Below are 14,695 nucleotides of genomic sequence, written 5' to 3' on the forward strand. Positions count from 1 at the left end.
ATGTTTTATATTTATACACTTCAGATTCACACTTTACAATAAGGATTAATGTTAGTTAAATCATTGACTTAGTTTCTTTTATATTTACTAATTTACTTATTTTATTAAATAAAGATTAGGATAAAATGCAAAAAGCATATATATATATAATATATAGATATATATATATATATAATATATATATATATATATATATATATATATATATGTAATGTATGTATATGTATGCGTGTGGTGTGTGTGTATTATTATTATTTATATTATATTATATATATATTATATTATATTATATTATATATATATTATATTATATTATATATTATATTATAAATATCTTTACCACCACTTTAAATAATTTCTTTAAAACTTTAATTTCCTTATAATAAAATCTTTCTCATCCCAAACATTTTGAATATTGAAGTTGTAATAATTATGTCATATAAAATGTAAACAACTTATTTTCAGGTGAAGATCCAGAGACCAGAGCCTGAGGACTGTCAAAACATCGCTGACCTGCGGCAGAATCTAGAGGAGACCATGTCCAGTTTGCGGGGGACACAAATCACGCACAGGTAGACATTTTTATGTGAAGCTTTTTTGACACAATCTACATTGTATAAGCGCTATACAAATAAAGGTGAATTGAATTGAATTGAATTGAAACATTTTCTGGTTTGAGGAACTGCAGTATAGGCTGTAGCCATCACAAGAAGCACATCCAGTGGCTAATTCTGGTTCACACTATACCTTTTTCTTTTCTGTTGCAATTGTCACGATGCACTTCAAAAGTCTTGCTGTGTTATGGACAAGAAACATGTCATCCAGTGTCATGTGGGATATCAATGAGGTGGTGGAGCTATCTGGAAAAAGTATAAACAAACCTCATAAAGCAGGAGTTTTGTTATCATAGCTGCACAAAAGTTTCCTAATAGATGCATATTTCCACCAACCAAAAAAATTAAACATGTTCATCTTTCTGTCAGGACGTTATAAAGAGATACAAAAGAAAATCTTACATCTTGACATTGTCATTAAGTACGCTTATATGGACACCAATAATGATTTTATTATGATTAAGACAATATCCGATTAAGAGTCTACGATGTAAACGGATATTTTTGATTAATTTAATCCGATTAAGGTCATAATCAAACTAAACAGAAATCGAATTAAGACATGTGGAGTATGTTGATTTTAGCAGCATATGAAGTGCAGCACTGACATGTAAACACCACAATCAAACTATACCATCATGTAGGACTTGTCACTGCATTTGCGACAGAGGGATAGTCTCTACACACAGGGTTTGACCCAACACTATGAAGCTGCACCTACCGAGTCAGTGAAGGACCATGGGTTCCATTGGGCGTGGGTATCAAATTGCATTAAAACAACATTCTTCCAGCAGTCCTACTTCATACACGCATACATATTTAGTTTGTCACACGGGGGCATGAATAAAGTGTTCCTGAATTAAGGGAAACTGCCGGACTGCAGTTAAAGTGAAAATAAATAATGAAACACCCGAAATTACATGAAACTGTTATTACATGTAAATGGCATATCATAAAGGATCATTAAAAAGCAACTCATGTAAACACCTTAATCATATTATTGTCTCACTTAGATTAAGGCAAATAATTCAGTTACTAATGTCCATGTAAACGAAAACAAATAACCTCATAAAACTTTTATCAGTATGAAAATCAGACTGATGTTTCAGTCTCAGTTCAACTTCAAAGGAGAAGACAGCTCTTTAGTGTACTTAAAGGGATAGTTCACCCAAAAATGCAGATTTACCCACTATTTACTCAACCTCACGGGATCCAAACCAATATGAGTTCTTTCTTTTGTTGAACACAAAAGAAGATATTTGAAGAAAGCTGTATCCATTCACTTTCATAGTAAAAAAAAAATGCTATGGAAGTCAATGGATACAGGTTTCCAACATTCTTCAAAATATCTTCTTTTTTTTAAAAAAAGAGTAAAAGGTGAGTAAATGATGACATAATTGTCATTTGTAGGTGAACTATCCCTTTAAACTGGAAAAGACAAGCTGCTATAAAAGATCACCTTTTCCTGGCGTTTTATTCTCTTTTGAGACCATAACAAGCACCAATCCTCCTCAGCTTTAATCTTTTTACTGTAAATTTCCCTAATAAATTAATAAATGTCTCTATTGGCTCCTCATGCTCTTTCCACCTCAGTCTATTCTTAAAACCTGCTTTCTTCCTCGTTTTGATCTTCCGTCTAATTGACCAGGACTGCATTGCTATGTTGGCGTTCTGCAGTAATTGTGAAAAGTCCATTTTAGGGTAAAATGAGAGAAGCAGGACATTTTTCTTTCCTGAGGTGTTGGGATATTTGTTACAGTTACTCATTTCTATGAATAAAAGCTCTCCTCATATTAACAGTTAGGTCAATATTGAAATGTAAGCTGATTGGTGAAAAATATCATGGAAACTGTTGTTTTCAGAACAATACTACAGTATTAGATAATGAGATACAGTGCCATTGTAAATAGTGCAAAATAAATAAAAACCTAAAGTAGTTTTGAAGAAACTATAGATACCATTGTGCAATTTTTTTCAGAAGGTTGTTGTCAAGTCACACTTTAGAAAGCACTGTAATAAAAAACATCTATTTGCTTCTTAATATATTTGTGGAACACAAAAAGGGCAAAGCTTGAGATAAACTGATGAACTTTTTTCTGCAAGGATGCATTAAATTAGTCAACAGTAATCAAAAGTAATATTAGAGGCATTTACACACAAAGATAATATGTATTAATACCAACTAATAATAATTAAGCATTGAAGCACTGAAGACTGGAGTAATAACGCAGAACATTTTTATGATGCAGGAAAACTTTACCATCGAAAGAATAAATTACTTTGTTATAGATTTTAAAACAGCAAATGGTTATCTTAAACTGTTAATAACATTACTATTTAACTGTAACATGAATCAAATAAATGCAGCTTTGTTGAGCGTAAGAGACTTTGAAATTATCAAAACAAAGTCGTAATTTCGATCGAAGTGGAGGACAGGTCATGAATTCATTCTCTTCATTTCATCTTAAATTATTTTTACAGAGCTGCATGTTTTTAGGAAAATATGCAATGCTGTTGTTGAGTGTTACGATAATTATATTTCTATGATACAACTCACTTGCATAATGCTATTTCATCAGCATTTAAATAATATTATTATTTATATAATGATCATACTAAAATAAACAGGTAATAGATCATTTTCTGAGCTAATTAAATAAAACGAACTGTCAACTATAGCACTTCATGTCATAATCACTGCCCATGCCCATCTAAAATGAAAGAAAGAAAACAAAACATAAAAATACCACCAAAATGATCCAAAACAATCCAAGCTACAGTCATAACAGAACATAAAATTAGCTTAATGTATTGCACTTCTTTGTGATACGAATATTGCATAATAATATCGCGAATAACAATATTTTTTTCAATATATTGTGCAGCCCTAATTTTAAATGTTTTTTTTCCTCTGTCAGTGCACTGGAAACCACTTTTGATGGTGGCGTGAGCTGCAATATGAACATTGCACATACTAATATCGCGATTAATGATATTTTTGGGGGGGTATTTTGTGCAGCCCTAATTAATTTTTTTTTCTTCAGTAAACTGAAAAGAAAAACTTTTGATGGTGGTGAGAGCTGATGATATGGTTGCATATACTAATATCATGATTAACAATATTTTTTCGATATATTATGCAGCCCTAATTCTAAATCTTTGTTTTCTTGCATATACTATTATCGCGATTAACGATATTTTTTCAATATATTGTGCAGCCCTAATAAATTTCTTCTGTCAGTTCACTGGAAACCACTTTTGATGGTGGCGTGAGCTGCAACATGATTATTACATGTACTATTATCACGAATAACAATATTTTTTTAGGGGGTATTTTGTGCAGCCCTAATTAAAAAAAATTTCTTTCAGTACACTGGAAACCACTTTTGATTGTGGCGTGAGCTGCAATATGAATATTACATATACTAATATCGCGATTAACGATATTTTTTCTATATATTATGCAACCCTTTTTTTAAATCTTTGTTTCCTTGCATATACTATTATCGCGAATAACGATATTTTTTCGATATATTGTGCAGCCCTAATTTTAAATGTTTTTTTTTTCTCTCTATCAGTACACTGGAAACCACTTTTGATTGTGGCGTGACTACAATATGAATATTGCATATATTAATATCGCGATTAACAATATTTTTTCTATATATTATGCAGCCCTAATTCTAAATCTTTGTTTTCTTGCATATACTATTATCGCGATTACCAATATTTTTTCGATATATTGTGCAGCCCTAATTTTAAATGTTTTTTTTTCTCTCTATCAGTACACTGGAAACCACTTTTGATGGTGGCGTGACTACAGAAATGAGCAGTCGCAACATCCTCAGCATGGCGTCCCGACCTTCGCCTCTGTCCTGGGCCAGTCGCATGGGTCAGTCCAGCCCCCGTCTACAAGCAGGAGATGCTCCCTCTGTTGGTAACGGGTATCAGTCACGCAGCGGAGGTGTGGCGTCTGGACAGGGCCGCTATCTGTATCAGGCTCCACTACGGAAGCAGCTGGCAGCCCGGGGCAGTGGTCTCTGTGGTCTGGAGCTGGGGGATCGAGTGGAGGATCTGGAGCTGGCAGGAGTGGGTCTGGAAATGAGTGGATATATGAGTGATGGAGATGTGCTCTCTAAAAACGCCCGCACTGATGAGCTGAGCAGCGGGTAAGTGAGAAAGAGGGTTGTCTTTGGTTGAAGGGTCCTGTTTTGTTTAGTTTTTTTCACTTTTGATCATTGTTTGTATTTAAAGGTGTATGTATTCCCGTGATATTAGAATATTTTTTTCAGAATAATTTTTTTCAGATGTTAGTGTCAGTCTGTCAGCTTTAAGGAATTTGCGTTTATAAAATACGAAACTGATATAAACATTCAAAGCTTGAAGTTTGTCACTTCTGCATAAGTCGATCAACCCTTTTTTTTCACATCACTGCATACTTCAGTTTCTCATCAAATCTCTTGACCAATCAAATACTTTCTAGTTTCTGACATGCCCCGCCCACTTCAAGACACTTCTCATTCGCTTTTTTTTATTTGATGCGCTTGAGCTCAACCACTCTCACCGGCAGAGCTGTGATCAAAACGAAATGCTATTGGCTGTTTTTTAAAGGGGAGGAGCTACTCTATGCTCTACCCTCTGTTAATTTTTCAGTTAAAATACATCAAACATTGAATTAAAAATACACATTTCAAAGCACTTCACGGGAACTCTAATGAAACACTCAAATATGTGTTCTGATATATTTTTATACACCTGATGTCTTGTAGAGAGGGGCATAATAGGAAGTATTTTACTCAGTTGACAAGTGGATTTTTGCAATGGCTGATAAATATATTTTGCGTTTAAAAAAAAGTCTATTTTGATGGGATTTAAATCAATTTGTTGAACAAACGGTTCTCTTGTCATGTTATATGTAAATAAGCTGAAAGCACAGTTATGGACCCTTTTCACAAGACTGTTATGACTAGTTTAACGGTCATATCATATCCTTAAATCCTTGAAAGTTTTCAATATTTAGATTCTTTTAAAAACATATGAACATTTACATGCATTTATGAATGTAATTTATCATAATTGCGTTAAATTACAAAAAATGAATTACTGCTTATGCGTGGTGTTTCTAATGCAGCGTCTATGGGCTGAGAGTAAATTTGACATATTTTCTCCTCTGGCTGCCGTTATCAATCTCACACTTTTCTTTCCTTTCTCTGAAAGTCTTGATAACACCATCGTGGAGTTTTTCTTTTATTATTTGAGCAAATAGGATTGTAAAAAAAGTGTTATACTCTCCAATTCACTTGGCCCTAAGTTACCCAACTATGACCCCTTCCTCTACTGAGAAACCCAGAAATGTGAAAAGGGTCTATTGTCGTTTGACTGTGTTTAGCTGACAATACATTTTTTTGTTTATGAATTTAGTTGTATTAAAATAGACTGTATAAATAAGTAGTAAATCAGTTTAAGAGACTAATATGTCATGACATCACAAATATGCTAATTAGCTCATGATATCATTTAGACCAGGGGTGCCCAAACATTTTTGTATGGAGGGCCAAAAACCAAATATCATTGAGAGATGTGGGGCGAAGGTAAATATACCAAACTATATTACATATTGCATGTTGTCATGGGTAATTTCCAATTTCAGAATATTTCAAAATATAAAAAAAAATACAAAACATTACTTTAAATCGTATACATTAAAGCTTTTTTCATGATCACGTATTGCAATACAAATATAAACAATCATATTTATCACATAGTGGAGTTCAATACTAAATACACTAGTCAAGCAGAATCTGCCTTTGCCTTGATTTGCTCACCAAAGTCTCTGCATTGTCGGGTGACAGCATGTACAGTTCAACAAATCCGATTCATTTACACCATTTAATTTCAGTAAGCTTTTAACAGTAAAACAAACAAAGGGTTACATTAAATTTGAATTGACAATCTTGAAACCATCCCTATCATTCTCCCTCTCTTCTTATATGAGATGGCGGGCCAAATCAGAGGCTGCCATGGCATCAGAGGATGCACTAGTTGTGCATCTTTGATCTAGACATTTATGGACTTTTCAAGTATATTTTATATATAAAAAAAAATAGCTGGCTTAGGCAACACTTTTAAAGTGAAGTGAAGTGGTTTTGGCAAGTGGTTTTGTATTGAGTTTGATGCTGATGATACACAGGGGCAACTTTTTGTGTAATGTTTCCGGACAATTTTGCAAAGCGATGCTGCTTGGGTATTTTTTTATTAAGAGTGGACATTACTATTGCATCTGTAACCAATGGCCCTAATTAGTTACCCTGTAAGGTAGTTGCCTTTTTATGGCATAATTTCCCAAAGTTGTCCAGAAACATTGCTTAAAAAGTTGCCCTGTGTATCATCAGCAAGAGAGTTGAAGCCACTAGAGGGCGGTGTGGTTCTTTAAATATGGACTCACATCTAATACTGTTTTTGTTAGGATTCCAAATCTGTGTGTGACTTCTAAGGTTTAAATTGAACCTTTTCTATATTATAATATATTATAATTATATTTTTATATCATATTTTTATATTTATTTCCATTTTTTTTTTTACATTTATGATGACACATTTTCATGATTTAATTTTTAAGTAATTGGATAAGTTGATCAGAAGATAGATTTTACGTTTAGGAAAAGATTTTTGTTTTACCATTGTTAAAAATGGATATGCTGCATAATATTTCAGTTGTTTGTATCTTTTTAAATTTATTTTTGTATTATATACATTTTTTTGTAGCAAACATTTGTAATGTCACTTCCTGAATAAAACAATGTATTTTTATCATGGAAAAACATACCAACCTTAGATTTTTGGACAGTATTACATAATAATTATATTTCTATACATATGGCTCTTACAATCTGAAATAGATCTTTTTTTTTCTCTTGTCTTTGCTGCTTCTTCATCATAGCTCAGGATTAATGGTAGAAAAAAGAGTTGGGACTGTGTTTATTATTGTAATGAATTCAGCAAATTCAATTGTCCCAGGTAAATCTAAACTCAGATGTGTGTAAGATACAATGTTTAGTGACTCAGATGAGCACATTAAATGCAATAAATACTATCACCTTGCAGCTCTGGCCCTTTGGGCAGGAATAAAAGTGTAATTTCTGCATCTGTCTTCTCTGTACTGAGTGTTCAGATTGAAGGGTCGATTTAACACCCCCTTCATGCTCAAACAAGCTCTCTGCATACCTTGCCTGTGCTAATGTGCAATTTAAACCTCTTGTGTTATTATTTCTCTGTAATGTCGTCCTGTGTGGTTTGAGCTCTACAAACTGTTCTAGTGCCTCGAACATTAGCAGATTATAGAGAGCAGGTCAGGTGACAAGCTGCCTGACGTCTGAATGCAAAATATCATTTAATTAATACAGACTTGATATGTCAAAATGTAGTCACTGTTCTCGTCGATTTTACTGTATATTGTGGTGTGTGATATAGTTTCTGTAGACTTTAATTTCACTACACTCAAAAAAAAATAATTTATTTAAAATGAGCTGAAAATCTTAAATGTTCAATCCACTTAAATTTGTAAATACTAATAAGTTAACTTAAATCCTTCATGTTGTCCCAGCACAAATTGATTGTGTGGAACCCAGCATGTTTTTTACAGTGTATGATGACGTATTTTCAACTGAATCATAATATTGAGTAGGCACAGGGAGACGGTGCAAAAAAAAGTGTCCCAGTAAAAGCTTTGAGATACGATTTACTTTATGCAAATATTAATCCCTGAATAAACACGTTAGGTATTTTGCACGTGCAAGATTACTACTCTATGTGCAACCGAAACACCACTGGTGAAACCAAACTGACACATGTACGTAGAGAACAATTCCCGCGCACTTCACGTGCTGCTTCTAGTATGAATGCCGGTTGTTTACATGCACAACGATAAAATACGCACCACTTATTGATGTAAAACCGGAGTAACAGCCTTTTATGCAGAGATGTTGGCACGCAGCGAGTGTTGCAAGTCAACAAAACCAAAGTTCTATATATATATTACATAGCTTGTTATACAAGTTATATATGATATGAGATATATAAGTTATATATAATATAATGATGATCTTATTTTGACTAAGCATGGCTGTGAAGCAGTAAGGAGAGATGGTGATTCAGGGAGGTAAGACTTAACATCAATTGTCGGTCATAAGTCGGGTTTAAGACAACAGTTAATTCTATAAAACATATATTTTTTGTATTCTATAGATTTTGTCATAGACTGTCATAATATTCATGGAAAAAAAATGGGATCTTGGCATATGACTCCAGTCGTGTCAATATTGTTAAACTTGTTAAACTGTTTTCTGTTATTTATTTAGAATAATAATTGTATAATAATAATAATAATAATAATAATAATAATAATAATAATAATTGCATTTATTTGTATTAAATATGAATAAAGTGTTATATTTACTAAAATAAATTAATATATTTATTATGGGGGGGTGGGGATGGGGGGGGGGGGGGATATGGGGTGGTTTGCCCAGGTTTATTCAGAATAAACTTTATTCAGGGCTGTAACTTTGAATTAACATTCACTTTAAGAGTGCATGTTGCGCTGCAGAAACACAAGCGCTTTTCTAAAAATTCTCCGCTGTGAGCGCTTCTCCAACTCAAAGTATTTAAAAAACGATGTACATGTAAACGCACGTTCAGCCTCTGGCTACACAGCCGGCAATAGAGATGCAACAATTAATCGATTTCACTATCAACTGCGCTTTACTTTGTCACGGTTAATTAATCATAAAGGCTTCTAAACACCGTGTTTCTGCATGGAACAAAACTGCTGCAACTAAACAAGTTTAGAGTTTCCAAGCTTGTACATCAAGGCTAATACACACACAGATTGGATTAACTATGGCTGATGCTATTAACTAATAGCCGTTCACATATCGCGTCTTTTGCGTGCGCAAGTTCATTATTTCTTATCTTGAGCGCATATTGAGAGTGATGTGCTCACGCTTTCCTGGCGCACCTAGTTGAAAGAATGGTGCAAATGCACCGTGAGTCACGTGACAAGAACTGACCGATTAGCTTCATACTTATAAGAAATATACACATTTCTACTCCAAAGAGAAAAAAAATACAAAATGAAAATACCAAACAGCTTCAAAATATAGTTGATCAAAAGTGCAGTGTTGATCAGAGGTTCAGCAGCCTTTGACTACATTTGATCTCTTTAAAAGGGAAATACTTAGCTAATAGCTTAAATTTACATCAGACAAATACTATTTGTTTTTATTTATTTATTTATTTATTTATTTATTTATTTATTTATTTATTTATTTATTTATTTATTTATTTATTTATTTATTTATTCGTTGTTCTGTCATTTATTTTCAGTCTAAAATTATCACTTGTTTAAGTGCCAAAAACCTTTTTTCACTTATTTTTATGTCCAAAGAGAATTGGACTATTGTTTGTTTTTTATTATTATTTTGTGCTGTAATAATTGGTTACTGAGCAGCAATAAATAACACTTTATACACTAGTTTATACACTTTAATATCTAGTAGTGTTTTGAAATTAATGAGTAGATTATAATCGTGATAACTGTGAAACCTTAATTATTCCTCAGACTATAATCTTACAACCAAAATCTATAATCATTGCATCTCTAGCCAGCAGTTTAAAAACATGGTGCTTTTATTGAAAACAACAACAGCAAAAAACTTAGCTGGAGTTTCTGCAGTGCCAAAACACTTCGGTGGACACACACCCTTAGACTAACAATGTGCTCTTGCTGAATAAACATTGTAAATTTTGATTTCATAATGACTTTAATAAAACAAAAATGTGTATGGATGTGTATGAACACTTGGATGGATTAATTAAAGTGGTGACTGTTGGTCAAAACCATGAAAATGGAAAAAAAAAAAAACTCCAAAGGCCAAAAAAACTAACAAAAAATGCATATAAACAGATTTTCTAACTCATGGCAAATGTTTTATTTTGGCTGGAGGATAAAACTATAATAGGATGACCACAATGTAATTTTCCCTTGGTAAAACAAGAATTTGTTTTTTTGTTTTTTATCAAGGGTCAATTATATTGCAATAAATATATTTATTGTTATATTTATATATGTCATCATGCAATAAATGCTTTTGCAAAGTAATTGAAAAATTCAATAATATCAGCTCGCACATTAAAAAAACAACTGCGGTATTACCCTAAATATTTTTGTGGAGCTTTGGGTTGTGAGAAAGTGCCTCATTAATAAAATGTAATTAATAATATTAATTAATATTAATATAAATTGTTGTTATTATTATTGTTATTATTATTATTATCATCATCATCATCACCATCACACATCTAGTATTGTACTACTGTAATTGTGTGATTGGGAAAGTGAAGTCCTTAACACTGACGCTTGACTGAAAGGCCAATCCACACTCATAGGAATCACCCTTATGCTTTGATTAAAGTCTCTTAACCTGCAGGATCTCCTGCACAATAGACAATGTCATACAAGCACTGAGGGAAGTCAGGTTTATGCTGCGCAGATCATGAAGTGCACTAACATGTTTGAACCACTGAAAGAGACTCTTATAATACCGCTGCTGGATCTGATTTCTCATGTCTCAAACTGGTTATTTTCACTCAGGGCTGACAGCTTAAGAGACTTATTGTAGAAATACACCTCAGGCTGCTGTATGTGTGAACACATACACTGAGCAAATAGGATCTGCTTTCTCTATTCATGGCAGCACTTTGATAATGGAGCGACAGGTTTGTCACATGACGTCATGGGTGTCGTGATGGAATTAATATGATCTTTGCTCAAAAGAAGCTTTTATTTCTGCATATTGTGACTCTGAGGCATAGACAAATATGCCTTGTATTTAAGATATAAATATTGGCAATGGTGTAATACTGTATGTGGTGGAGGTTTTGCAAAGATGAAGCTATTTGTTTAAGTTTTAAGTTTAGTTTTTGTATGTTTCGATATGGCGACAAGTGGCTTAGTGGTTAGCACTGTCGCCTAACAGCAAGAAGGTCGCTAGTTCAAGTCCCAGCTGGACCAGTTGGCATTTCTTTGTGGAGTTTGCATGTTCTCCTCGTGTTCGCGTGGGTTTCCTCTGGATGCTCCGGTTTCCCCCACAAGTCCAAAGACATGTGCTATAGGTGAATTGAATAAGCTAAATTGGCCATAGTGTATGAGTGTGAATGCAGGAGTGTATGGGTGTTTCCCAGTGCTGGGATGCATCTGAAAGGGCTTTACTCACTTCTTGATTCTATTATTCTTAATGACCTCAGATACTTTAACTACATATTCGGGACAAAAGTCCTTTTATTTCAGTACTTAATAGTAAAGTTTATTACACACTTAATCTGAAATTTTCATCTGAAACCTTTGCATGTATATAAAAAAGGAATTCAACCTCATGTTGTGTCAATCACATTTTAAGGTCATTGCATAGTGAGTCAGAAATTTTCATATGCCTTTTATCACATTCATTATTTATCACGCACAGAAACTTTGTACACTGAGGCCGATGTTTGTTAATGAATCCGTTAAAAAAATGGAATCAATGCACACCAGGCATTGAAACCAGCATACAATAGAGCAGTGGTTCTCAACCATCCACCACAATCTGTCTTTATATTCCACACTTTGTTTGTCATAAAGGGCTTTGTGCTGTGAATTAAGTAATTAATTTGATTAATTTAGTCAGTCACATTCTATGAGCCCTATCATACACCTGGTGCAATAAGGCGCAAGATACTGTATGTTTCCATGATGTGTTGCAATTTTCACATCAACGCAACCGCAATTTTCCCGTTTTCCACCATGTTTTTAAATAGCAAATCCATTTGCGCCACTTTGTGGACTCGTGGGTGTTTCGGTCTAAAAAAAGAGGTGTGTTAAGGCGCATTGTTGGCGCATTGCTATTTTGAGGAACTAAAATAGACTGCACAATAGACCAGCTGAGTGCGTTAGTTGTGCGCCTCGCTTACACATGGCTTAATACACACAGGATGTAGAGCAATACGCAAATATCTTTACAAATAAAAAAGAATTAAATGGATTAAAATATTTTTTATAAATATTACTCTCTACATAAATCTAAAAACCACTGCCTCCATGCCTTCTCCATCTCGGGGGCCTTTTTTTTAGTTTATTCATGACAATTTGCTTTTGTATAATGTTATTAGTAGTAGTTTTATTTATTAAATGCTTATTCATATTTGTTTTATTAAAAAGAAGCTTAGATTTGTCCACTTGTCAGGTTTTGGACCATATGAGGCATAGCATGTGTGCTTGGATATAACTCAGTTTTTTGACCACACTTCATTATTATTGTTCATTTATTCGTTTGCTGGAAATTAATTTTAGAGAATTTAGAAATAGCTTTGAAATAAATCTTTGCCATTAACAAACAAAATTATTTATGTAGGCTAATGGATGTCTGTGTGTACAACACGTTTCCTTATCAACGAAAGAGTGAAAGTGAAAGAAAAGGCATCCGGCCTTCGGAGGAGGCTCATTCTCTTATTCTCGCGCTGCAGATGGTCTGTTTAACTGTTTTCTTGCTAATGAAGCGTTCAGTTTTTCCACTTACAAAGTCTTCCATGTAAATAGCAAATGCGCCATGGCGCGACACAGCTGACTCTTAAAGGGAATGAGAGATGAGACTCTGATTGGTTTATTTTCAAAACACACCTATAACTCATTAAGAGAATAAGCACAACTCTATTAGACCACGCACCACGTCGCAGAGCTTATTTTTCCGTCCTTAAAATAGCTAAAGTGGATTTGGACATGCCCTTAATGGTTTTGAGCCCTGCGCTTCAGACTTTGCACCTAGATCATTAAAATAGAGCCTTTTATTTTTATTTTTGCTTGTTTTGGGGTTGTGAGTTGTGAAAACCTCTCTCAAAATGCTTGCTATAGGTGAGGAAAACCTGAAAAGAATTTAACACAATGCAATTTTTTTATAACGAACGGAAGTTCCATAGGAGAATGTAAGTGTGATTGACACATTGTGAAGTCTAATTTATTTTTAATGTGCAAAAATCTTGGACTTAGTGTGCAATGAACCCTTAGCCCTTTTAATATAAACCAGAAAACACATTTTTGAAAATGGTAAGAAAAGAAACATAACTTGATATTTTATATGTAACATACAGTATAAAGTACATCCAAGAGGTTGTTATTGTGTAATAAAACCTGCCAGACATATAGTAATAGACTGAAGGGCTTTGTTCTGTGAAAACCACGTTCTTGGTGGTCTTTATCCTGTTTATTACATGATTACTTGCCACAAAATATAGAAATTAGACACAAAACATTGGTCTGATCCATAATAGTTTATTCATTCTTCAAATAAATGCAAAGCTGACCAAAATTATAACAGCTAAACATAGCAGACGCTTACCTACGTTAAATTCAGTCACATGATTACACCAAACCTTCAAAAACAAGTAAGACAAGCATAAATTTTGAATGTGAACTTACTGACTGACGGTCAAGATGATTTGAAGTACCTGTATTATGCTATGTGAGTAGTTTTAGTGGCTGATATCTGGGAGTAACATACCTCATGTCATGGCGGATCAGTCAGAATCAAGCATTTCAGAGAGCCAAAATAAGCGGGATAGAGTACATCCAGAAGGTTATTATTGCAGAATAAAGCCAGACAAGCTTATCGGCAGCCCAACTAGAAGCTGTTGTATAAAACTAAAGGACTTTATTTTTTAAAAACAACCATCATGGATATACTTCTTCCTGCTTATTACATGGCTTCTTGCCACAAAGCATAACAATTGCAAACAAAAAACTGTTCTGAACCATAATAGTTTATGAATACTCTAATAACAGAAATGAAAACAGCTGATGGAGCATATACTAACCTGCGCATTATTTAGTCACAATATGATGCCAAATAGTCAAAAACGCAAAGCTGATAGAAACTAAACTGGATGAATAAATACACAAGCCTAGCTATTGGCCTATTTATTCACAAGATGGCACCAAACAGTCAAAAAACACAGGGTGACAGACAAGCAGATGCATAGGAATGTGTTTGTAA

General features: G+C 33.6%; 1 protein-coding gene across 1 annotated transcript in view; it reads left to right on the top strand.

Moving 5' to 3' along the window:
- Positions 1-14,695, top strand: part of nav2a (neuron navigator 2a) — a 98,460-nt gene that overhangs the window by 4,951 nt on the left and 78,814 nt on the right. Inside the window, 3 exon segments of the mRNA XM_056461087.1 lie at positions 466-487; positions 489-572; positions 4,400-4,783. Of these exon segments, the coding sequence (XP_056317062.1) occupies positions 466-487; positions 489-572; positions 4,400-4,783 (490 nt within the window).

This window comes from Danio aesculapii, chromosome 7 (genome assembly GCF_903798145.1).
Source record: "Danio aesculapii chromosome 7, fDanAes4.1, whole genome shotgun sequence".
Classification (NCBI taxonomy): Eukaryota; Metazoa; Chordata; class Actinopteri; order Cypriniformes; family Danionidae; genus Danio; species Danio aesculapii.